Raw genomic sequence first — 23,009 nt, 5'->3', positions numbered from 1 at the left:
CGTTCCCGTCTCATCCCTCGGTGGAGGGGAAGGAGGTGAAGGCTGAGAAGGCTGTGAAGGCTGGACCAGAGGAGGGGGATGTATTTGCCTCCGCCTGCTTGGTGGGATTCCCGCTGGATTGTCTGCTGGGGGCAAGGGCAACCTTGTCCTTAACTCCGTACACAAGGCCTGAATAGCCATCAAGATTGCTCACGAGTTGTCTTGTGGCATAGGCACCGGGAGCAACGGTTGGGTAGTAGGATCCTCTGTCTCCTCCACGGTCCTATGCTCCTCATCGGCACCACCGTCGCTTTCTTCGTCCGCCTTGTCGGGATCCCTCCTGTCGGACCGGACCTCCTCGAACTTCTTGTCCAGAGTCTTTGCGACGTCACCCAACTCATCTTCAGAGGTGGTATCTGTGTCTGTAATGTCTACCGTTCCCCCACCCCCTCTTTCTCTGCCAGGGGTTTCACAGGGGTCTTATCGATGCGCTGAAACGAGGATTCCCTCCGTGGTGGCAGGGAAACTATGCCCGGAGGTCGCCTCCACTGGGATAGCCTCTGCAGGCTTTGCCAGGGCCACCACGACTCCCTCGATCGAAGCTTTAGCCGGATGAATCGGGGCCTTCGCGACTTTGGGCGTGCCCAAGGCCTTCACCTTGGAGGGAAGGTCGCCGCCTCGCTCCCCCTCGGCTGCCACCGTTGAGATCGACCGGGACTTCTCCCGAAGCTTATCCGGGTTCTCCAACTTCCTTTTCCCCCGAGCCAGAGCGTTGGCTCGTGGTTGATGACATCAGTGACATCGCGCCCTGCCCGGCAGCCAAAGAGTCTGACCCATCGGCGCTCCCGGTGCCCGCGGACTCACAGTGCTTTGCTTTCTGTTGGGCCCCCATCGCCGGAGCGCCCTCAAAGGTCTTAGAAGACCGCTCGGACTACTTCTTCTCACCTGCTGCTGGGCTCTTCCTCTCCAGCCAGTTGAGTCGAGAACGACGATCCTTCATTGTCCATTTGGACATATTCTTACAAAACACAGTCCTTTTCCGCGTGCGATTTGTCGTTGTGAAGGCAGTAGAGGAACCGAGAGTGCGCATCATCTTTGAAGATATTTTGCAATCCGCATCCAGGTCAGCTCCTGAAAAGCTTGGATCTGGGTGTCGTATTTCCTTTGTTCTGGGCCATGTCTACGCGGGGTAGGATTCAAAGATATTCCGGAATCCACCAAGAAGCGAAACTCTACGAAAACTCACCCTTGAGGGGCGTAGAAAAACCCAAAACGGGTACCCGTTGATCGGAAGTAGAAACGGTGGAGCTTGAGGCTCTATTGACTGAAACAAACAGAGTAAACACTTTGAAAATCGCAAAACACAGTAAAAGCTCGAGAGCTATAGCACAAGGACTCCCAACACTTGAACGTGCGGTAAAAATCTGAAGATGGCTGCCAGAGGAGGGCTTAGGTAGAGGGCAGTCATTGGCTGGGGGCAGTATGACCCAGAGACCACTGATGGGTTATTAGGAGAAAGAGTTCAGAAAAGAAAGTGAAACTGATTTTTTCTTTACCGAGGATTCCCAGCCTGACGACAGGGAATATTCATGAGCATGTGAATCGATGCCAGACCCCATGCTGGAGAAGCAAAGTCAATTTCACTTTACTGCTCTTGGAAAGAGTAGTTTCACCAAGAGAAGGTATGTAAACCTTTGGGAAGTCTAAGAAACTTCCCTGTGCTACTGCACTGAAGGTGCTGTGTGTCACAATGGAAAGATGATGCCTATGAAGTTTGTCAGACTCCAAAACCAAAAAGAAACACAGCAAAAACAGAATTAAAAGTATAAAGTCCCAAAGTTCAGCAAAAGAGTTGGGTTCTCTAAGGTCGGAGGAATTTGGCACTAAACTGAAAATTCTCCCTATCACTATGCACTAGCTCCTGTTTCCCCAGTGGTAGCTCCTGGTCACTGGTTAATGTTGGATACTGAGGAGCTGCTTTTAGCTCCTACTTAGCCAGTCTTAATTTCGATACATGATACAAGGGAAAACTAGATCTTGCAAAAACAACCCATTCGTATACACAAAATCCCAAAAATGACACTATTCTACATACATGCCAACTCTAAATATGCAAAATACAGTAAACAATTAAAGCATAGTTAAATTTGATGTGGCCACACATTTTCTGGTTGAGAAAAGTACAAAACAAGTGAGAACGGTGGGGCAATCGGTTTAAGAACACAATCACAGAAAATGCTAAGGAAGATGAGAGAGAGAAGAGGCGCTAGTGATGGGAGTACTTTAGATGCTTGGGTAAAAATGTGGCTCTAAAATGTTAAAGGAACTCCGTTGCCTGGACATTTTGGCAGACATAGTTGACTTGGTTAATGCAATAAATAGGTTGCAACAATTATTTCAGGACGACGTTCTCTTTAGTGAATCAGGTGATCACCTTCAGAATGGGAATGAATATCTAAGTAGGTCAAATGTCAAGAAACACAAGCTTTCAGTTCATTTGTTATAGAGTTATTAATCTTACCAACACATTCTTAAGCATTATCATCCCATATATTGTACAAGATTTAGTTTATACTGACGTCTGTAGAGATTGTGAAGATGAAGTGGCATATGTTTCCAATTGTAAAATTTACCGTTTCTTTTGCATGGCACAAGTTATGGAGAGTAGGAATTCCTGCACTTTGTAATCCCTTGTGGGAATACAAGGCCAAATTAGTCTCCCATAGATCTGAAACCGAGCAGCTGCTTTAGCTGGCGATACACCCTCTGATGACTTGGCCTGAGAGAAGAATAAACGTACTGCCAATAGAAGCAAATTAGTTTAGCAGTATGAATTCTAAAATTCCCCATGGTATAGGAGTGATATATTTGTGGCAGTAGGGGCCAATAGCGTCACAGGTCTTGTTAAGAAAAGCATTACGTACTTGACTGGGCATATTGAAAGGACTAAATATTCAAAAATAAGCGGAGCCAACTAAAGGGCATAGCTTTTGAAACAAGGATGGCAAATATCACACAGAAAAATGTGATTCCATTTCTGAAAGAGTATTGGTGAAGTGTAAACTGGTGTTTATTTCAAAGAGTGAAATTTATATAGGTTGACTATTGAATAAGGTGCACAACAGTGAACTCGGCACTGGCGAGAAGGGTAGTTTAGAAAGTGCAATAGCAATGAGCAACATAGAAGATGAGGTACAGGAAAGTGAAATCATCAAATACAAGATTGAGGGACGATGGCCATAGCAAAGGAAACCGGTTGGGAAAACAGACATATCGGGGTCTCTACCAGACCAAAGGTCTAAAACATTAAAGTTACAGGGTGATAAAAAGGAAGCACAAATGTCGGATCTTGCTTAGGGTGGCTTTGCAGATCACAAGTCATTAAATAGTTTGTGAAAATTATAACCATTCATATCTTTCCAACCAAATTCCAACATAGTATTCACCATCTTTTGTCCATATTCTGGCAAATCCATCATATGACCCAGTTGCAAGGAGTGTTCCTTCACTCTGTCAGTAAAAGAAAAATGTTAAGTTAAATTCTAAAACAAAAACATTTAAAACAGATTGTAGGCAATATAAATTACAGGAGCATTTGAATATTGCAGCTAGAAGCCTACTGTTTAGAAGCACATTTTAGACTATTGCTTATCACATACAATGCAGCAAAGCTGAAAGAGTTCTTATATGTACTAGTGAAACTCAGAAGGAAGAGGTTTCTTACCAGTAACTCCATCATTTCTCCAGCATTGGTATCTTTCATAGATTCACATGCTGGGAATATTCCCAGTCGTCAGGCTGGGAATCCCCCGTTACCTATTTTTGTTTGTATTTATTAAGAAAAGATTTTGACACCTTGAGTGCACTACCCACATCGTTGTGGGTGCTTTTGGTCCCTACCAATGGGACTTCGGGTGTACAGCTCCGCCCCAGCAGTTTCCCCCTCAGATTTTAACCAAACACTGTTGGTAGGAATTTCCCCAATCAGAACAGTTTCATGCCTGCCGGGGAAGACTGGAGGGCACATGTGAATCTATGAAAGATAGCAATGCTGGAGAAATTGAGCTAGTAGTAAGAAACTACTCCCTTCTCCAGAATTGGATCTTTCATAGATTCACATGCTGTGAATAGATTGCACAGCAGTAAAACGTAATTGGAGGAGACAGTCAGGCAAACAACTGAAAAAAATATTTCTGCTCGCACTTTATGTGCACACACTGAAAAGATGACCCCTTAAGCTGCGGGGCTTACCTTATTGAAATGGCTGTTGCAGGACTGCCTTTCCCATCCGTGCATCCTCTGTGTGCTGCCTTTGTAGGCAGTAGTGCCTTGTAAAGGTGTGAGGCACTGGCCACGTAGCCGCCTGGCAAAGGTCCTTTATGGGCACGCCAGCCTATAGTGCTGCTGAGGCCACCGTGGCCCTTGTGGAGTGTGCCCTGGCAGAAGGAGATCGTAGAAGGGATCCATCTTGCAATACCTTGCTTTGTAATAGCTTTTCCTTTATTTGATGGACCAAACGCTATGAAGAGTTGTCTTATGGCTTTGGAGGACTTTGTTCGGTCGAGGTAGTATTGTAAACGACCTCTTGACATCTAAGGAATGTAAAGCTGTCTTGGCCGGAGTGGTAGCATTCTAAAAAAAGGTGTGCGACGTGATAGTTGCGTTCGTGTGAAACTCTGTAGGTATCTTGGGTATGAAGTGTGGGTTGGTAGATAGAATCTACTTGTGCCTGGCGAATCTTGGGTACAGGGGGTCCACCACTAGAGTCTGCAACTCAGATCCTTCTGGAGGATCTTATCACCACTAAAAAAGCCAATTTCCATTTATCAAACTTGATGTGGGTTGTAGTTAGTTTTTCGAAAGGCGGCTTCATAAGACTTGCAAGGACCAGGTTTAAACTCCACACCGGCGGTATTCTTTTTATTGGAGGAAAAGAGCGGAACAGCCCTTTCTTAAAATGTTTAAGTAGCGTGTCACTAAAAAGGGGTGGTTCCCCTGCGCCTCAAATCTGGAAATGGGTGCAAGGTAAACCTTAATTGAGGAGAGTGTAAGCCCCTCTTTAGCTAGCGCCAGAAGGTACAGAAGGACCTGTTGCGGATGCACTGTTAGCGGTTCCAGATTGGGTTGTTGGGAACACGAGCTACAAAACCTCTTCCATTTTTGGCTGCATGATTTGTTTTTTTTTTTTTTTTAAGGTGTCCTCGCCGCTGCAAATATGCGTTGGCACTCCTGCAGAATGTTCAGTTGGCCAACTTCGGTGCAATCAGGTGCAATCAGGAGCCACGCTGTTAGCTGGAGAGAGTGTGGTTAGTGATGCAGAATCATGCCGTGGTTTTGCGACAGCGGAATCGGATTGTCTGTAGACAGCTGAAGGAGGTCCGAGAGCCATGTTTGCCTCTGCCATTTGGGGGCTACCAGAATGACCCTGCAGGGGTACCTCCAGATTATTTGGACGGTTCTCCCTATTAGCGGTATGGGTGGGAACGCACAAACAAAGATGCTGGTCCACAGGAATTAGGACGCGCCCCCTTGAGAGTCTCGATGCGGGAGTCGACTTGTGAACTTTCAGCATTTTTTGATGGCTGCCTTGGCGAAGAGGTCCAGAGACAGATGTCCCCATCTTGCAAAGACTTTGCTGGTTTGGCTGCTGTGAAGCTACCATTTGTGGGACTGTGCTGTTGCCCTGCTGAGGCTGTCAATTGATTGTGTATGCCGGGCACATGAAAAGCCTGCAGCCCGCTGTTGCGGATGGCCCAGTGCCAGATTGATTCTCTTCCGATAGTGCACGTGACCATGGTTCCTTCTCGCTTACAGAGGTAATACATTGTGGTGGTGTTGTCGGTAAGGACTCGTACTACTGAGTTCTGTATGATTGGCAGGAAAGACTTCAGGACCCAGCAGACCGCTCATAGTTCCAAAACATTGATGTGCAGGGACGCCTCGGCTGGCGTTCAAAGCCCTTTGTCTTGATTCTGCCCTAGCTGCGCTCTCCACCCTGCCAAGGAGGCATCTATCACTAGTGGGGACTGGTGATTTGGTTTGTGCAACGGAACACCCACTGCACTGTTGCCGTCTAGAATCTACCCCCAGATCTAGCGTGAGAGCAGGTGTGATTGTAAGTTTGGCTTCCCATGAGCCCTGGGTTTGTGACCACCTGGCCGCGAGGAACTGCTGCAAAGGTCTCATGTGCAGCCAGCAACGGGGAATTAGGGTTATACAGGATGGCATGGTCCCGAAAAGTGCCATGTATCTGCGTACTGACATTTGCTTGTGTGGGGAGAAGGAACAGGCCAACTTGTTCACTGTCTGGATCCTGTCATCGGATGGGCCGACTAGGCAGTGCGCCGCAGAGAACTGCACACCCAGGAGCACCAAGGATTTGGATGGCGTGGTGCAGGATTTGTTTGTAGTTTATTGTGAATCCTAGCTGCTGAAGGAGTCTATTTGCACTAGCGAGGTTGCTGTTTCTTGGAATGTTGAGTCCCTGACCAACCAACCATCTAAATATGGGTAGACGCGGTGGCCTTGCCTTTGCAGGTGAGCCGTTACTGGGGCACGCATTTGGTGAAGGTACTTTGAGCGGATTTGAGGCCAAACTGGTAATGTTGTTTGCAAACTGTGAACCTCAGTTATTTTCTGTGGTTGCGGAGGATTGTGACATGGAAGTAAGTTTCCGTTAGATCCAAGGCTTCCAGGTATTTGACATGGAAGTAAGTTTCCGTTAGATCCAAGGCTTCCAGGTATTTGTGCGGTTGCACCACCTTTATCACATCTTGTAGCGTGACCATTTTGAATGTTAGTTTTTTGATATTTGTTTAGTTTTCTTAAGTCCAGTATGGGGTGCCATGTGCCGGCTGGCTTTTTTTTACCATTAAATATCTGGAGTTCACCTCTTTATTTTTAGATGGAGGGTGGCACTCTCTTGATGGCTTTTTAGGCTAGCATTTGACGCACATCTTGTTGAAGGACCTGCAGGTGCGGTTGCGCCACTTTCTTGGGAGGTTTGCGCTTTAGGTGACGTTTGAATTCTAACAGGTGGCCGCGTTGGATGACATCTAGCACCCACTTGTCCATGCTTATTTGTTGCCACCTGTCTTTGCAAAGAGCGAGATTTTCCCCCACTGGCGCATTGCAGGGGCTGTCAATGTTGGGATTTATTTGGTCTTCCCCTTTGTGAAGTAGTTGATCCTCTTTTGCCCTGCCCCTGGTGGAAGTACCTGAAACACTGAAACAATTGGTAGTTTGGCTTGAAGCTCTAGGATAGTAGCTGGTTCTGGAGCAATCTTTGGAGCCTCTTATAGAGGACGATCTAGCTTATCCGACCGCTCCCCAATAAGGGTGAAAAAACGTCCTCCTTTGTAGTGTGGTTAGAGATTGTGCAGTCTCAGACTCCACTTTCAAGGCTTTGAAAGCCTCATCTATTTTGTCTCCAAAGACGTTTTCTTCTTCAAAGGGCATGTCTATAACTTTGGGTTGTACCTCTTGCCTGTAGTCTGTGCAGCATAACCAGCCTTGTCTCCTAAGCACCACCCCATTACTGATCTGTTTGAATCCCATTTCTGCGAGGTCTACCCCGATGTTGATGCTGTGGTTAGAAGCTTCCTCTCCTTCACGCAAGATAGTCATGGCTTCTTTCCGTTAGTCATCAGGTAGATGCTACAGGATAGGAGCCAGCCTGTGCCAAATTTTGCAATCATAGCGGGCAACAATGGCAAGAGAGTTGGCAGCCTTCACTGTTATTACCCCAATGGTAAGAACATTCTTTCCGAAAGCATCCAGTTTTCTTCCTTCACTCTCTGGAAGGGCGGCACATTTTTGTTGTGAATGCTTTCCGATTTGCTGCTGCAGAGATTACCGATTCTGGCGAGGGCTAAGATATGAAGCATTTTGGCGCAGTGACGGCAGCCTTGAATTTTTATCCAGCCTACCCTTTATTGCTGGTCCGATAAAAGGGTGTGCTTTAGGTTTCACAGCCCTTCCTATCAAATGTGGTCCATAATAGGTATGGAGAACATGGCTTTGCAACGTTTTCCCATGTGGTCAAAAAGAATAAACCGTCCTTTTCTTCTGCTGGTGTCAACCCCAATTCTTGACACGCCTTGGACAGCATAGAGTGAAACCCCCCCCCCCATGTCATCTGGCAGTGGCTGCTGTGCTGGCTGCCTTGTGGGTCTGGTTTATCCTTATCATCCGTATTCCAGGTATCATAACCATGTTGCAGCAATGTTGTGGTGGAGTCAGTATCCCTAGGGTTAGTGTCTGGGTCTGTAAAAGTCAACACTCCTTCCACTTGGTCACCTTGCAGTGGGCTTGCTCTGCCTGGATGTAGAGGTCTAGGCAGAAATGGCGACCTATGTGGTGTGCGAGGTTGCTTTGCTCACTGCTGTGGGCGGGATGCCCGTTCTTTAGTTGTTTGTGGAGGGGGTGGTTTTTGCCCCTGTAGTGCTGCTTGATGGAGCTCCTACAATGGGCCAGATTGCAGAGGAAGTAGCCTGGAGTTGAGCTGTCCCAAAAGGTTTTGTAATGTTGACAATTGTGGGTTTATTAGGGGGTATATTGGTGGTACCCCTACTGAATGTCCCAAAGGTGCTGTTGAGGGTCCCGTTTGCCTTGTCTGAGGGTAAGGGGCCTGCAGTAGTCCTGGGGTACTTTCTCCTCCCCCAACCACTGGTGGGAGACTGGGGTCCTTGTTTTGATATGGTGTGTGGACCACGACACAGTTGTCTGATTTCACTGGAGAGTTATCGATTGACGCCTCAAAATCTGACGTGATCTCATTTTGGAGGATTGCCTTTGGCATGACTGCCGAGTATGTGATGGGTATATGTGATGGCTGATAGACCTGTGGGGTGCTCCGTAGGAAGTGTTAGGTTATCCCTTGAGGATCTATAGCTTCCTCTAGAGATGGAAACTAGTGAACGAGGCCCTGTTTGCAGAACATGTGTTATAGGTTGCACAGGATCAGTATTCAGGGGCGCAGATTGCACTGTGGACGGGACAAAAATCTTTTGGCTTGGAATGGTTTGAGCAAACGGTCGAGCTTTTTTCCCCGGATGATGATTTTTTTAAACTTTTTGTCGTTGAGTGTGCCGTCGACGATTCGTGCCCCGATGACTGGTGTCTCTCCTTACTGGATGAGTAAGAAGCGGACGACGACCCGTATTTTTGTTTGTGTTTCCTCGACAAGCTCTGCAGTTGATGACGGGCTCTTGTGTTTTTCCCTCATCGGCGAGTTTTACTACGATGACAGAATTGTCGACTGTCCTGTTGGCTGACTGGAGCCCTTGCTAGGTGGACGATCCAACGACGACCGACCTCTGGATCTTACAACTGGGAGTGCCTTTTTTCGCCGATGCTTGGACCGTGTACGGGCACGTTTGTAGACCCGTGGTCGACCCCCACCCCCCGCAGATGACGACTTGGCACTGGACTGCGATCTCTGGGCCAACTGGTGCCTTTGGTGAGGGAGACGGAGACAGATGGGCTGTGCTGCCCTACCTTTTCGACAATTTAGCCCCCTGCTTTGGTGTATGAGAGAGCTCACCTTCTTGGGACGCTTTCTCCTGTGTTTTGTGCCTTGTGACAGGTCTTTCTTCAGACCTGGACCTGTGGCAAGAAGGGGGCACTTCTCAGTGGGAGTTTTAGCTCTGACAATCCCTGTGGAACCCACTTATGAAGCAGGATAGGTGCCTTCGTTTAGCCAGCACATCAGGCAGCGCTTTCTGCCCTTGAGGGTTTTCTGCAAAAAACCCGGGAAAACTTTGCAATTCTCCGATGAATGATTGGGGTACAGGCAGTAAATGCAGTCTAGGTGCCAGTCTCCCTCGTAGACGTTCTTTATGCCGCAAGTCCCACATGCCTTAAATAGCGATTTTTTGGACATCTGCATTTCCATCTTTATCGTCGTGTATTTAAGGTAAAACCCTAAATATACAGATATTTTGTAGAATTAGGTTAGTTCCTTTAAGTTAAAAGAACTTTTCTCTCTAGAAGAGAGAAAAATGACAGTTGAAATCTGAAGGGAAGCTGCTGGTGTGGAGCTATACACTTGACGTCCCATTTGTAGGGACCAAAAGCACCTCTTACCCTCTGGGTAGGACACTCAAGGCATCAACATTTTTCCTTAATAAAATACATTAAAAAAAATAGGTAACCAGGGTTTCCCAGCCTGACAGAGAATATTCACAGCATGTGAATCTATGAAAGATCCAATGCTGGTGAACTTTAGTTCCAATTCTAAGCAAGTAAAGCTGGAATACTGCCAACACTGAAAAGGATTGCTAAAGTCATTGGACACAAAAAAAACATGGATTTAACTTTTACAGAAAACTGTCCGACAGTTGGCTTCTAGCTCCATTACTGGATATATAAGCAACTATTTATAAGAACATATTTTTGCTGCCTGGCTGCAAGCTATAAAAGGCATTTTGCACTATTTAACTTATCTTTCAAAAATGCTGCTTTATTATTTATTAAGCCACTCTAATGAAAATGGAGACTGTCCTGAATGTTACAACTTACGTTCCAATCCAAAGATGTCACATCTTTGTTGCTTGGTACATCTTGCCCTCCTTCTCGTATACAATGCCGAAGTACCAGTTGTGTGGAACCACTCGTGCTGTTTTCACTAAGATTCCATATTCTTGCTGTGGAGTCTCCAGAACTGTTTGTAAAGCAGAACAGGGGTTTATGAACATGTCCTTGGCTGAATAAATAATAATAATCATCATAAATGATGCTGGTCTGCCAACTCAAATGAAAGAAAAAGAAGGATGCAGAATCATAAGGACATATTTTCATGCTAATCTTGGACCAATAAAGCATTTGCTTTGCTGTGACAAACTTCTCTGAATAAACAAAATCTTTATATATACTCCTTCTTCTTATCAGCGAGATTACGAATAACAATCTACATTTTAGATCTGCAATCGTCCTTGCATGCATTTGCAAGTCAAGATAATTTCCTTGAGATCAACAGCATTCCCAAACTAATTATTCCACTGAAGGTTTAATATTTTCATAGAAAACCTTCGACCATGAAGAAAAAAAAACATCTCCTAGAAGTTGCTCTTTAATTCCCAAACACCCCTTCTTTCAGTTGAAGCAGTTTTCGGTTGTGTTTATCACAAAAATCCTCTATCGCATTTACTACACCCTGCACATCCTTCAAACCTAACAAGAGCACACAAACATCGACCCTGCAATTTCCATAACCCTCGCTGCCTGTGTCAGATCTGCTTGCATCCAGGACATTACTTAAAGGCAGAGTTATTCATGGTACCACTGCAATGTAGCACGTAATACAAAAATCAATAAGTACTGTGAAGGCATCATGAAGCAAGACAAAGAAAACAGATTCACTTTCTTAACATAAAGGACTATTGTATATGTCAGGATGGATTAAGGCCTAACTTGCCCTATGCTGTGGTGGGATTTCCCTACCTAAAGAAACTAAGGATAGTCTGTGTCAGTAAATTCAACTTAAAAGTCTGTCTGTGTCCAAAACCTATACTTGTCCTCATAACTAAAGATATACAATGTGTAGGGATGTCGGCACCAAAAGAAACAGTGTTCAAAATAACGTTCTGAGCTTCTTCCAGCTTGCGCAAGTTCAAATAGTTCCACAAAAAGGACTCCGGGTTCCCTTCCCCAAGTTTAACACAGTTCCACACAGCTCAAGTCGCTTGACTTTCACCAATACTTTCAGCTTCACCTTATACTCCCTTTGACAGTGTATCAATTCGAACAGATGCTTTCTTTCACTTCAGCACTTTTATCTCACAGCCTTTTTATTGTGGCTTCTCTTGGCTCTTTCCCAAATCGGGCTACTCGGTCTAGGCGCAGTTGTCAGACCACACAGTGTAGAGAAACCCCTCAATGCTCAGACCAGAAATAAATGCAACCCACTAGGAAAAAAGGCCCGGCACACCTCTTGCAAGGTTAACACGTTTTCTTTTTAAATCGTCTTTATTATTTTCATAATACAAACAGAAATAATCAACACCCTTGGAGTAACCCTCCCCCTCTCTACCACCCCCCCAACCAAATTGAGGCAGCACGGTACATTTCACCAAATCATGAAATTGGTAGACATTAACAAGCTAGAAGCAACACCCTGGACATTCCTTGTTCAATGAAAGCAACCCGCTCACCTATCTCTAACCTCTCAACAAAATGCAATATGGGAACCAAAACAAGGCAATCATTGACCGGGATCTTCTTTACACCTCTAAACATAAGTAGACAATAGTGGCCGTTCCTCATTGTCAACGTCTCTTTCTGGGGAGAAGGGAAAATTTGAGTCCTCCATATATTCGACCATATACGTTCTAAAGGGACTCCAATAATCCAATGGTCTGCTACAATTTGGCAATATGCTGCATATTGGGTCTCCCTTTTCTCACACATCCTCATACTGTTCATCCATTCACAAAAACATGGAGCCCTTTGCCTCCCCATGCCCTAGCAATTAAGGATCTGGCCACCACGGACGCCATCCCCACCATTTTCTGCTCAGCTAGAGACCCACCCTCAATCAGAGCCAGTAAGACATGCATTACTTACCGTAATAGCATTTCTGATGATTGTATCTGCTTAGATTCACATGCTGTGCATATAGTCCTACATCTAGTGGTAACAACGGAGTAAAGGATCAAAAGGGGACGTCGGCATAAGCGTGTCTGTAACACTATCCCCAACGTGACGTGTAGTGTACCCAGAAATCCTCACACAACGAGGTCACTCCGATTGTATTTTTTCTGCCGTGATAGAGCCTTATGACTAGTGTGAGCACAGAAAGAGATGTAGTAAGACGTCTATGTTCCTTCCATCCGAGCAGGGAGGGAGGGTGGGCGCATGTGACTCTAAGCAGATACAATCATCAGAAATGCTATTACGATAAGTAATGGATGTCTTCTCATGCTTGTTAATCTGCTTGGAATCACATGCTGTGCATGGACTAGCGAGCAGTACCCAGAGTTGGAGGTGGGGTGTGAGAAGGAACAGTAGTGAAAAGATGTCTTGGTACTGCTGTCTGAGGCAATAGTATTTTGTAAAGGTGTGTACAGGACAACAGGTTGCCGCTTTGCAAATGGACTCGAGAGGAACATTTGCAATGAATGCTATAGAAGCCCCTGTGCCGCAAGTAGAGTGTGCTGTAGGCTTGAAGGGCAGTTCTCTCTTGGCAAGTTTGTAGCAGAGTGTGATGCAGTTGACAATCCATTTAGAGATAGCTGATTTAGAGACAGGGTCCCTTTCTCTACCAGCTGCCACAGAGATGAAAACATGATTTGTTTTCTTTAGTGGTTTAGTTCTTGCCAGATAGTACATGACTGTCCTGCGCACATCTAGTGTGTGTTGCCTTTTTTCTGCCACGTTAGTAGGGTTCTCAAAGAATGTAGGCCGTTCTATATACTGGTTCACATGCAACTTTGAAAGGAATTCAGGTGCAAACCTCGGGTGAGTGCGCAGAACTACCTCATCTCTGTGAATTGTGACAAAAGGGTCTAGAATAGAAAGAGCCTGTAGTTCACTAACTCTTCGTATGGAAGTGACTGCCACTAGAAAGGCTGTCTTGTAAGTGAGTGCTTTTAGGCTTGCTTTGTGCATAGGTTCAATGGGAGACCCCATAAATCTGGTTACCACCACATTAAGGTACCATCCGGGAGCCAGGTTGGAAATGGGAGGATACATTCTCTTAACCCCTTCCATAAAAGCTTTAATCACTGGGATCTTCCACCATGACACTTTCTGCTGGGACGTAGTGTAGGCTGAAAGTGCAGCTAGGTGAACCTTCAGGTAATTGAATACAAGACACGGATCTAGCAGATGAGTCAGGTATAACATGATTGTGTAGGGGAAAATTCAATGGGATTGATGTCCTTGGTATTACACCATATGACAACGTGTTTCCATTTATTGGAGTAGCAATGTATGGTGTTAGGTTTCCTTGCCTCTCAAGTATAACCATGCATCTCTGAGGAAGCTGGAGATGCCCAAACTAAGATTTCAGGAGCCAGGCCGCTAAATTGAGAGTTTGCGGGCATGGAGCATCCCCCCGCCCCTGTCCTGAGACAACATGTTTTAAGGGCAAGGCAGTTTCATTGGAGGGAAGAGAGACATTTCCATCAGATGCACAATCTTGTTGTGTAGGGGAGTTGGGGGGGAAAAGCATAAACAAATCTCCCTGACCGTTCCCCCTTGGATTGGTTCTAACGGTACCTGGAGGCGTAATCTGGACATTGTGAGTTTTCCTAAATTGCAAACAAGTCTATCTCTGGGAACTTCCATTCTGCGAAAAAGTTGGAGAAGATGTCTTCATGTAGTCGCCATTCATACTCTAAGGGCAGTGGGAAGTCTCGGCTGAGCACAGCTGCCAGAAGATTGAGTTCCCCTGGAACGTGTTGAGACAATAGAAACATCTTGTGTTTGAGAGCCCACTTCCAAATGTTTTTAGATAGTTTGGACAGCCCTGGAGAATGTGTGCTTCCCCCCCCCGCTTGTTTAGGTAGTACATGGCTGTGGTGCTGTCCGTGAGGACCAGTACTGTCTTCCCCTGTAGCTACGTTTGAAAGGCGTTCAGTGCTTTGAACACCGCCAGAAGTTCAATAGGTTTATGTGGTTGGAAGCTATCGCTGGGGGCCAAACCCTGTGCACCGTCTGATGAAGAAGGTGAGCAACCCCACCCCGTGAGGGATGCGTCCGACATGAGAGTAGCTTCTACTGCTGGGGTGGTGAAGGTCTTCCCCTTCAAGAGGTTTTCCCTCGACCACCACTTCAGAAAGAGAACAAAGGCTACTGAGACAACCACTAGATCGTCCCATAGTCCGCTGGACTGACACCATTGGCTGTTTAGCCACTCTTGCATGGGGCGCATGCGCAAACGCGCGTGAGGAACCAAGTAAATGCAGGACGCCATCATACCTAGCAGTCGTATGGCCTTGCGTACCGTTACCTCGCGACCGGCTCCATACTGAGGGATTTAGGAATTTGAAACAGCATGTTTTGAACCCTCTCGTTGGAGGGGAAGACAAGCCTGTCTTCTGTCTGAATAAGAGCCCCTAGAAACTGCTCGACTTAACTGGGGTTGAGGCTGGATTTCTTTTCGTTTATGGTGAATTCCAGACTGAACAAAAGGTTGACTGTCCTTTGAGTGTTTGTTAGGCATGTTTCAAAGGAGTCCCCTGTTATGAGCCAGTCGTCGAGGTAAGGATAAACTGGGATGGATTGCCTGCGCAGGTGAGCTGCCGCCACTGCCATTACCTTTGTAAATGCACTTGGGCTGAGGCAATACCGAAGGGTAGGACCTTTAACTGATAGTGCTTGCCCTCTATCATGAACCTTCGGTACTTTCAGTGGGCCGGCAACATTGAAATATGAAAGTATGCATCTTTCATGTCCAATGTTGCCAGGTAATCCCCCTTCACGAGAAGAGGAATTACTTCTTCGAGCATCACCAGAAGAAACCTTTGGGGTTTGACAATCTTGTTCGCTGTGCACAAGTCTAGCACAGGGCGCATGGTTAGATCCTTTTTGGGTACAAGGAAGTACATTGAATAAATACCCTTGTTTCCCTGTAGAACAGGGACGACTTAAGCAGGATCTGGAGGTGTTCCGGTGTCAGGCGCCTGGCTCTTGGGGGTCTTACCAAGGTGGCTGTCAGAACTCTATACAGTACCCGTGAGTGACTGTCTTTAGCACCCACTGGTCTGATGTGATCCCCTCCCATGCATGTAGGAAAGATGTTGAGCGTCCCCCGACCGGGGTGCGATGGGATGGGACCCAGACTCAAGAGTCATTTTTGACCAGAGGCCGGGGAGCCTGTAGGGGTGGCGTTGCGACCCCTTCCCTTTCCGCAACGTCCTCTGGGAGGGTAAGTAGTGGGGGTCTTAGAACCTTGTGCCGAAGACCAATTGTTCCCTGAGCCATACCGATTATGGGGTGGGGGTGGTGGGGACATTGATAGTATTTCCCACGAAAGGAGCAGCGACAACTTCCCATTCTTTGCTGAAAAGGTCTTTGGATAATTTGGTTCAAGGACTTGATGGTCTCATGTTCTTTTTTGACAGTCTCCACTGCCTCGTCCATCGCTTTACCAAACAGATTGGAATCTTCCACGGGTTGGTTAATCAACGATGCCTGAGTCTCGGGTTTAAACCCTGAATTTCTCAGCCAGGCATGGTGCTTTAACAGGGTACCTTGTGCCAGGGAGCGACCAGCTGTTTCAGCAGCATCCAAGGTATTCTTGAGAATGTTGTGATTAACTTATTTGCCCTCCGCTATGATTGCTAGTAGGTGGGTGCACACTGGTTCTGCGACCTCCTGCAGGACCTCTTGCAGTAGGTTCCACTGGATATCAGAACAACAAGCCAATAGGGTGGTATTATTGGCTATGCACGGGGAGTAAGCGTAGCAGTGGTTATTCTTTCCCCCAGAGCATATAGCCTTTTACATTCCTTGTCTGGTGGCGACTCGCCGGTAGACAAGGGGACCTCCGCCCTCTTCCTCATAGTCGTGACCACCAGAGAGTCTGGTGTAGCATGACCTCTGATATATAGGGGATCGGTTGGGGAGGGCCAAAATAGTTTCTCCACCCAGGGATTAACAGCAGTAGTCTGAGAGGGTGTTAATAAAGAAGGGGCCATACGCCTCTTGATGGAATGGAGAAGGATAATAGCTTTGCTAGCTGGAGGCATCTCTTTTAAAATATCCTCCATGAAATCTGAGTCAATAAGAGCCTCCTGTGTGCTTATCTGGAAGTGTTCTGCCACCTTCCTGAGAATGGCATTAAATGCCACTTGGTCGTCTACAGGAGAAGCCTGACACACACGGGGAGACTATGGAGAGTCAAGGCCAATGGCATCCCGGTCCGGGGTTGGAGTCAGGGATAGCCATGGTGGGTTCTCACCAACAGGTTGGTCATCTCTCCAATTCGGGGTGTGATCACGAGGATCATCGAAAAGATCATCCCCCTGTGTGTAAGGGTCCTGTGCATAAGGGTCAGGAGGGACCACTTCCAGGGTCTGAAAGATCAAAGACCTCCTCATGGAGAGGGTCCGAGGTCCTCTGGTGTTTAGTGACTGTGGGTACAACATAAGCAATCTCTTCACAAGGCCTTTTTGGGATAAACCACTGTGAAAAATCTACACATTTTTCTAGCCTGCTCATACACCACTCAAATGTCTCGCTAGTCAATTTAGATGTCCCAAAGTGTCTAAAAGGGGAAAGGGATCCTCTAGAGGATCCTGTAGTCTAGAACGTCGAGCTTTTTCACTGAGAGTCTTAGACAAAGACTGGGGACTCTCTGTAAAGTCCTGGCACTCTGTAGGGCGTTGTGGTGTCTCTTTCGACGTACTTTTTGGCCTATCGCGCCCTTACGGCATTCGGATGCATCTTTCAACGTATTCTTGCGTTCACCAGCCGCCGAGACAATCTTCGCGAGGCTTTCGCTGATGCTCACCGTTACGGGATGGTGTTTAGGCTGAGAGGGCGGCTGCCTCGAACCTTTCGGTGTAATCAGAGTTTTCTTAAGCGTCTGCACGCTCTTAGAAGGCGTGTAGACGTGGGATTTGGTGCTGAGGGGGAGACACGTGTTGCACCGAGGGTGCTGGTCTTTCCAGGGAAATTTTCCCTTACAGGAAGGGCGAAATTTAAATGGAGTCTTGTCCATAGCGCAAGTTAACAGAAGCAACGACAATACCAAAGAGGGGAGAAGAACAAGTTACTTCTTACCTTGTAACGTTCTTTCGACGGGATGTTCCTCCGACGTATTCCTCATCTTAGATATCTCCTTCCAGCTCTGCTGGCCTCGGAAAAATGTTTCTCTCTAGAGGGCGCTGCGCGTCGAAGTCCTCCGAGTCGATGTCCCTCGACAGCCGCCGTATCGACGTCGACGTCATCCTGCCTATAAAGGCCGCGCGCAGCGTCCATTGCTCAGTTCCGTTTTGTAGCCCACAATAATACTTTCTGTACTAAACTAATCACCCTGAAGGAGCATAAGCTGCAACAACAAGGGAAGTAGAACTGCGGGGATGGATGGGAGGGTCGATGAGGAATACGTCGGAGGAACATCCCGTCGAAAGAACGTTACAAGGGAAGAAGTAACTTGTTCTTCGAAGGGATTGTGTCCTCCGACGTATTCCTCATCTTAGATAGGCTCCCATAGCAGTATTCTATTATCGGAGGAGGGAGTACTGACTTCACGCTGTCTTCTATTGATGAATAGAATGCAGTACAGCCCTTCCAAACCTAGTCTCTTGACTGGAGGAGGAATCCAAATTGTAAAAACGTGTAAAGGTATGGACAGACGACCATGTAGCGGCCGCACAGATGTCTTTAACCGGCACGCCTCTTTTGAGGGCCGATGAAGCTGCAATACCTCTGGTCGAATGAGCCCTAAGGTTTTGAGGGGGCTCTTTCCCTGCCAGTTTATAACATTCCAGAATGGCTAGAATGATCCATCTGGAAATGGTCTGCTTAGTTATTGGCAACCCCAGCTTGTGACCTGCGTAACCTACAAACAGCTGGTCTGCCTGTCTTATCCTGGCTAGTCTACTGATGTAAAAACAAAGCCCTCCTAGGGTCTAGCCTGTGTAACCTCTCTTCCTCTTTCCCCGGGTGAGGAGGAGGATAGAAAGATGGAAGGGTAATATTCTGAGTGATATGGAATTCAGAAACCACCTTTGGGAGGAAATTAGGCTTCACTTGCAGGACAACTTTATCTTTGTGAAATATTGTGTGAGGGGGTTTACAAGAAAGAGCTTGTAATTCGCTCACCCTTCTAGCAGATGTAAGTGCTATTAATAAAACAGTTTTAAGGGTAAGGAATCTTAACGAACAAGAATGGAGAGGTTCGAAAGGTGTGCCCATCAGGAAAGTTAGTACTAAGTTTAAATCCCATAGGGGAACTTGGAATGGTCTTGGGGGATAAACATTGGTTAACCCCTTTAGAAACTGTATTACCAAGGGTAATTTGAAATAGGATGGTTCTTCCGCAGTACGCTTAAAGATGGATAGCGCTGCGAGATAGCCCTTAATGGTGCCAACTTGAAGGCCTGAATTTGCCAAATATAGTAGGAAGGACAAAACCATTGGTGTACCACATGAAAAAGGGTCGATATTCTGTTCTCTACACCAGCTGCAAAATCTGTTCCAACGGCAGCGGTATAAAGACTTTGTTGCTGGCCTCCTTGCCGAAAGCAACACCTCCATAACATCATCAGGGAGGTCCCAATCCTTGTACCTCAGCCTTTCAGAAGCCAAGCGTGAAGGTTGAGGGTTTTGATGTCTGGATGGAGAACCTGACCTCCCTTCTGTGAGAGTAGGTTCTCTCTGAGTGGAAGTCGAATTGGAGGGCAGATGGACAAGTCTAGAAGGTCCGGGTACCACGTTCTCCTGGCCCAATCCGGGGCAATTAGGATCATGGTTCGCCGGAATCTTCTCAACCGCCTGATCATTTGAGGAATGACAGGGACCGGTGGGAACGCGTACAGAAGTGGAAACTCCCAGTCCACTATGAACGCGTCTCCCAGAGCTCCTCTCGGGGGAAATTCCCTTGAGCAGAACAGGTCGCATTTCCTGTTTAGGCTGGTGGCGAACAGATCTACCTGAGGGGTTCCCCAAAGGGCGAAGATCTCTTGAAGGACTTCCTGAGCTAGCTCCCACTCGTGGGAGACTGTTCTGCCTGCTCAGAGCGTCCGCTGTCAAGTTCTTCTCTCCGGCTAGGTGAACTGCCGATAGAGAGATTCCTTCTTGGATTGCCCAAAACCAGAGCTGCATCGCCTCTCTGCACAGGGGTAGTGATCCTACGCCTCCTCTTTTGTTGAGGTAATGCATGGCCACCGTGTTGTCCGTCATTATCAGGACGTTCTTGTACAGCTGGCAGGAACGCCTTCAGCGCAAGTCTGATGGCTCTCGGCTCTAACAGGTTGATATGTAGTCTGGACTCCGATGGAGACCAATGACCGCTGATGGTCAAGTCGTTGGCGTGGGCTCCCCACCCCATGAGTGAGGCATCCGTGACTACTGTTATCTCCGGCCAGGGTTGCCAAAACTGTTCTCCTTTCAGAATGTTCTCCTGACAGGCCCACCACTGAAGGTCTCGAGCCACCCTGCCGGGAACCTGAAGAAGATCTGTCATTCTCCCTGAGAATTGTGACCACTGAGTCCTCAGTGCCCACTGGAGGGATCTCATTCTCAGGCGAGCCTCTGGCACTAGGAAAATGAGGATGCCATGAGGCCTAGCAACCTCAAAAAGTCGAAGGATGGGAGACGTTGGGCATGGTGGAACTTGGTAACCATCTGTAGAATATCTTGAGCCCTCACCTCTGGTGGCGAGGCTTTTCCCAGGGAAGTGTCCAGGATTGCTCCTATGAACTGGAGTCTCTGCGAAGGTATCATTTTTGACTTCTTTAAATCGAGGGAGAACCCCAGTCTGTGAAGGAAGTGGCACACGTGATTTAGCTGGATCTGAGCTTGTTCCGAAGAAACAGCCCTGATCAACCAATCGTCCAGGTAGGGGTAGACGTGAATCCCTTCCCTCCTTAGACTTGCAGCCACTACCGACATTAACTTGGTGAAGACCCTCTGGGCGGAGGTCAACCCAAATGGCAGCACTCGAAATTGATAGTGAGAGTTGCCAATTGCGAACCTCAGGTATTTCCTGTGTTTGAGATGGATAGGCACATGGAAATAAGCGTCCTGAAGGTCCAGAGATACCAACGAGTCCTGGAACTGAAGGGCCTGGAGGATCTGAGAAAGAGTGACCATCTTGAATTTGTCTTTTCTGAGGAATTTGTTCAATTCTCGCAAGTCCAAGATGGGTCTCAGTCCTCCGTCTTTCTTTGGAATGAGAAAGTAAGGGGAGTACCAACCCTTGTTCCTCTCCGCTACAGGTACCGGTTCTATGGCACCTTTCTCTAGCAGGTCCAAAATTTCCTGCAAGAGGAGCGGATCTGGAGCTTTCTGAGAGCTGATCCCCGGTGGATGACTCAGGTATACGTAGGAAAGGCAGGCAGTAACCTTGGGCAACTGTTTCCAATGCCCAAGCATCTGATGTGATAGCCTGCCATACCGCCAGATGTTGAGTCAACCTGCCTCCTACAGGTGTCCTGTGAGGGAAGTCCTCAGAGTGGTTTTGGGGCGGCTGATGCAGATGCCGATGGTAAAGAGGCACCTGCTGCTGCTGCGGCTTTTGAATATCTACCCCGTCCACCTCGGGTAGTTCTTCTTTGTCCCCTTTGAGCCGGTCGTCCTCTACCTCTTCCGAATGCGGAGTAGAAGCGAAAGGACTTGCCCCTCGCAGAGGTTCCTGTGGGACGAAAGGGAGTCTGACGGATTGCAGCTCCTAGGGATTTTGCTGCTGCTTTTGAAGTTTGCAGTTTCTCTAAACTGTCATCCGCCTTTTTCCCGAACAAAGAAGAGCCATCGAATGGCATGTTCAAGAGCCTGGCTTGCACATCTGGGGCAAAACCAGACTTTCTCAACCAAGCGAATCTCCTGGTTGATGTACTTGCCACCATTGCTCTGCTGATACTGTCAGCCGAATCAATGCCCGTCTGGAGGGATTCGCACATAGCGTCTTTACCGTCCTGTATAATATTCAGGAACGCATCCCTTTCTTCTCCCTCCGGGATGCAGTCAGCCGCTGTAGAAGCACACTCCCAAAGTGTATGGCTGAACCTAGCAAGGGTGCAAGTAGCATTAACAGATTTTAACGCCACGCTACATGCTGAAAAGACTTTCTTTGCCATAGCATCATATTTTTTATCGTCCCTGTCCTGTGGGACGGTAGGATAAGCCGTCTTGACATCGGTAAAGGATGCTGCCTGTACCACCAGACTTTCTGGGGATGGGTGTTTAGACAAAAACCTCCGGGTCTGTAGAAGATACCCTGTACTTTGTAGACAGTTTTTTATTTACTGCTGGTACGACATCTGGGGTTTCCCAGTTTGTCATGATCTTCCTCTGAAGAGCTTTATGAAAAGGCACCACAGGATCCTCCTGTGGGCCTTTGTCAAGAATATCCGTGAGGTCATCTTGTTGGAAAGATTGTGAAGGTGCAGACCACCCCATGAACTCTGTGATCCTGGCCATTAAGGCTCTATAGGGGGTTTCAGCATGCTCCCCCGGGTCTGGCCTAGCAAACTCCACCTCAGGGGAAGTGTCTAACCCACTTGCCTCATGTAAGGAATCATGAAGATCCTTTAACCTGCGTTCTTCAGAGGAAAATTCCTCTCTAATTGGGGTTACAGGTCCCTGCAACTCAAATGTGTCTTCCTGTTCAGACAATTCACCCTCTTCCAAAATTGAGGACATAGTTCTCAATTGTTCTGAACTCAAAGGCAGTAAATCCCATTTCCAAGCCAGAGGGTGCCGAACTTGTCATTATCGGCCTCGAAAACGTCGATGTCGTCGACGTCGAAGGCTTCGAGCGTGGCGTCGAAAACAAAGGCGGAGGCCTCGAAGACCTCGACAGAATTGGAATTCTACTCGACAATCTCGAAGCCATCGACGTCGAGGACCTGGGGATAGTCACTGGGTGTGTCGTAACCGTGAATTTTTCTTGGCGTCGACGCCGGTGTCGAAGCTGGCGTCGAGTCGACAGACCTGTGTGTCGAAGGTCCCTTCGACAATGGCGTCGAAGACATCGACCTCGGCGGAACCTTCGAGGAAGGTTTGGAGGTCATAGTCCTACTCGAGGGTTCGAGACGCGCTCGAGAGGTTTCCTTCGCCGGGTACTGCGACTCGCGGCGTTTTTGACCTTCGGGTCTTTCGACCAGAGCATCGCTCTCGGCAGTCTTCGAGGGGGTCGAGGCCGCTTTCTCGAAGACGCTCATCATATTTTTGCGGAATTCCTCCCATTCAGCCCGGGAACTATGTTTCGTGGGGAAAGGGATTCTTTTTGCCGAAACAGAGGAATAGGAAGACGGAGAAGGGGATCTTCGACGTCTCCTCTTCGAGTGCTTCGATCTCGAGGAGTGATGAGACCCACTCCGAGACCTGGAGCGCGAATGGTGACGAGGAGACGAGTG

The 23,009-nt window shown here is 47.4% G+C and overlaps 1 protein-coding gene across 12 annotated transcripts in view; it reads right to left on the bottom strand.

Annotated features, from left to right (window-relative positions):
• The window catches only part of TBL1XR1 (TBL1X/Y related 1), a 1,277,138-nt gene that overhangs the window by 564,428 nt on the left and 689,701 nt on the right, over positions 1-23,009 (bottom strand). For all 12 annotated transcript variants that reach the window (XM_069618704.1, XM_069618702.1, XM_069618706.1 and 9 more), the window contains 2 exons: positions 10,501-10,642; positions 3,426-3,489 (listed from right to left, as the gene is read on the bottom strand). In XM_069618704.1, coding sequence (XP_069474805.1) covers positions 3,426-3,489; positions 10,501-10,642 — 206 coding nt within the window. The remainder of the gene's footprint in view (positions 1-3,425; positions 3,490-10,500; positions 10,643-23,009) is intronic.

Source organism: Ambystoma mexicanum, chromosome 10, assembly GCF_040938575.1.
Source record: "Ambystoma mexicanum isolate Mex_15411 chromosome 10, UKY_AmexF1_1, whole genome shotgun sequence".
In the NCBI taxonomy this organism is placed as follows: Eukaryota; Metazoa; Chordata; class Amphibia; order Caudata; family Ambystomatidae; genus Ambystoma; species Ambystoma mexicanum.
Note: the sequence above shows the minus strand (reverse complement) of the source record. Positions and strands in the feature narration are given on the sequence as shown.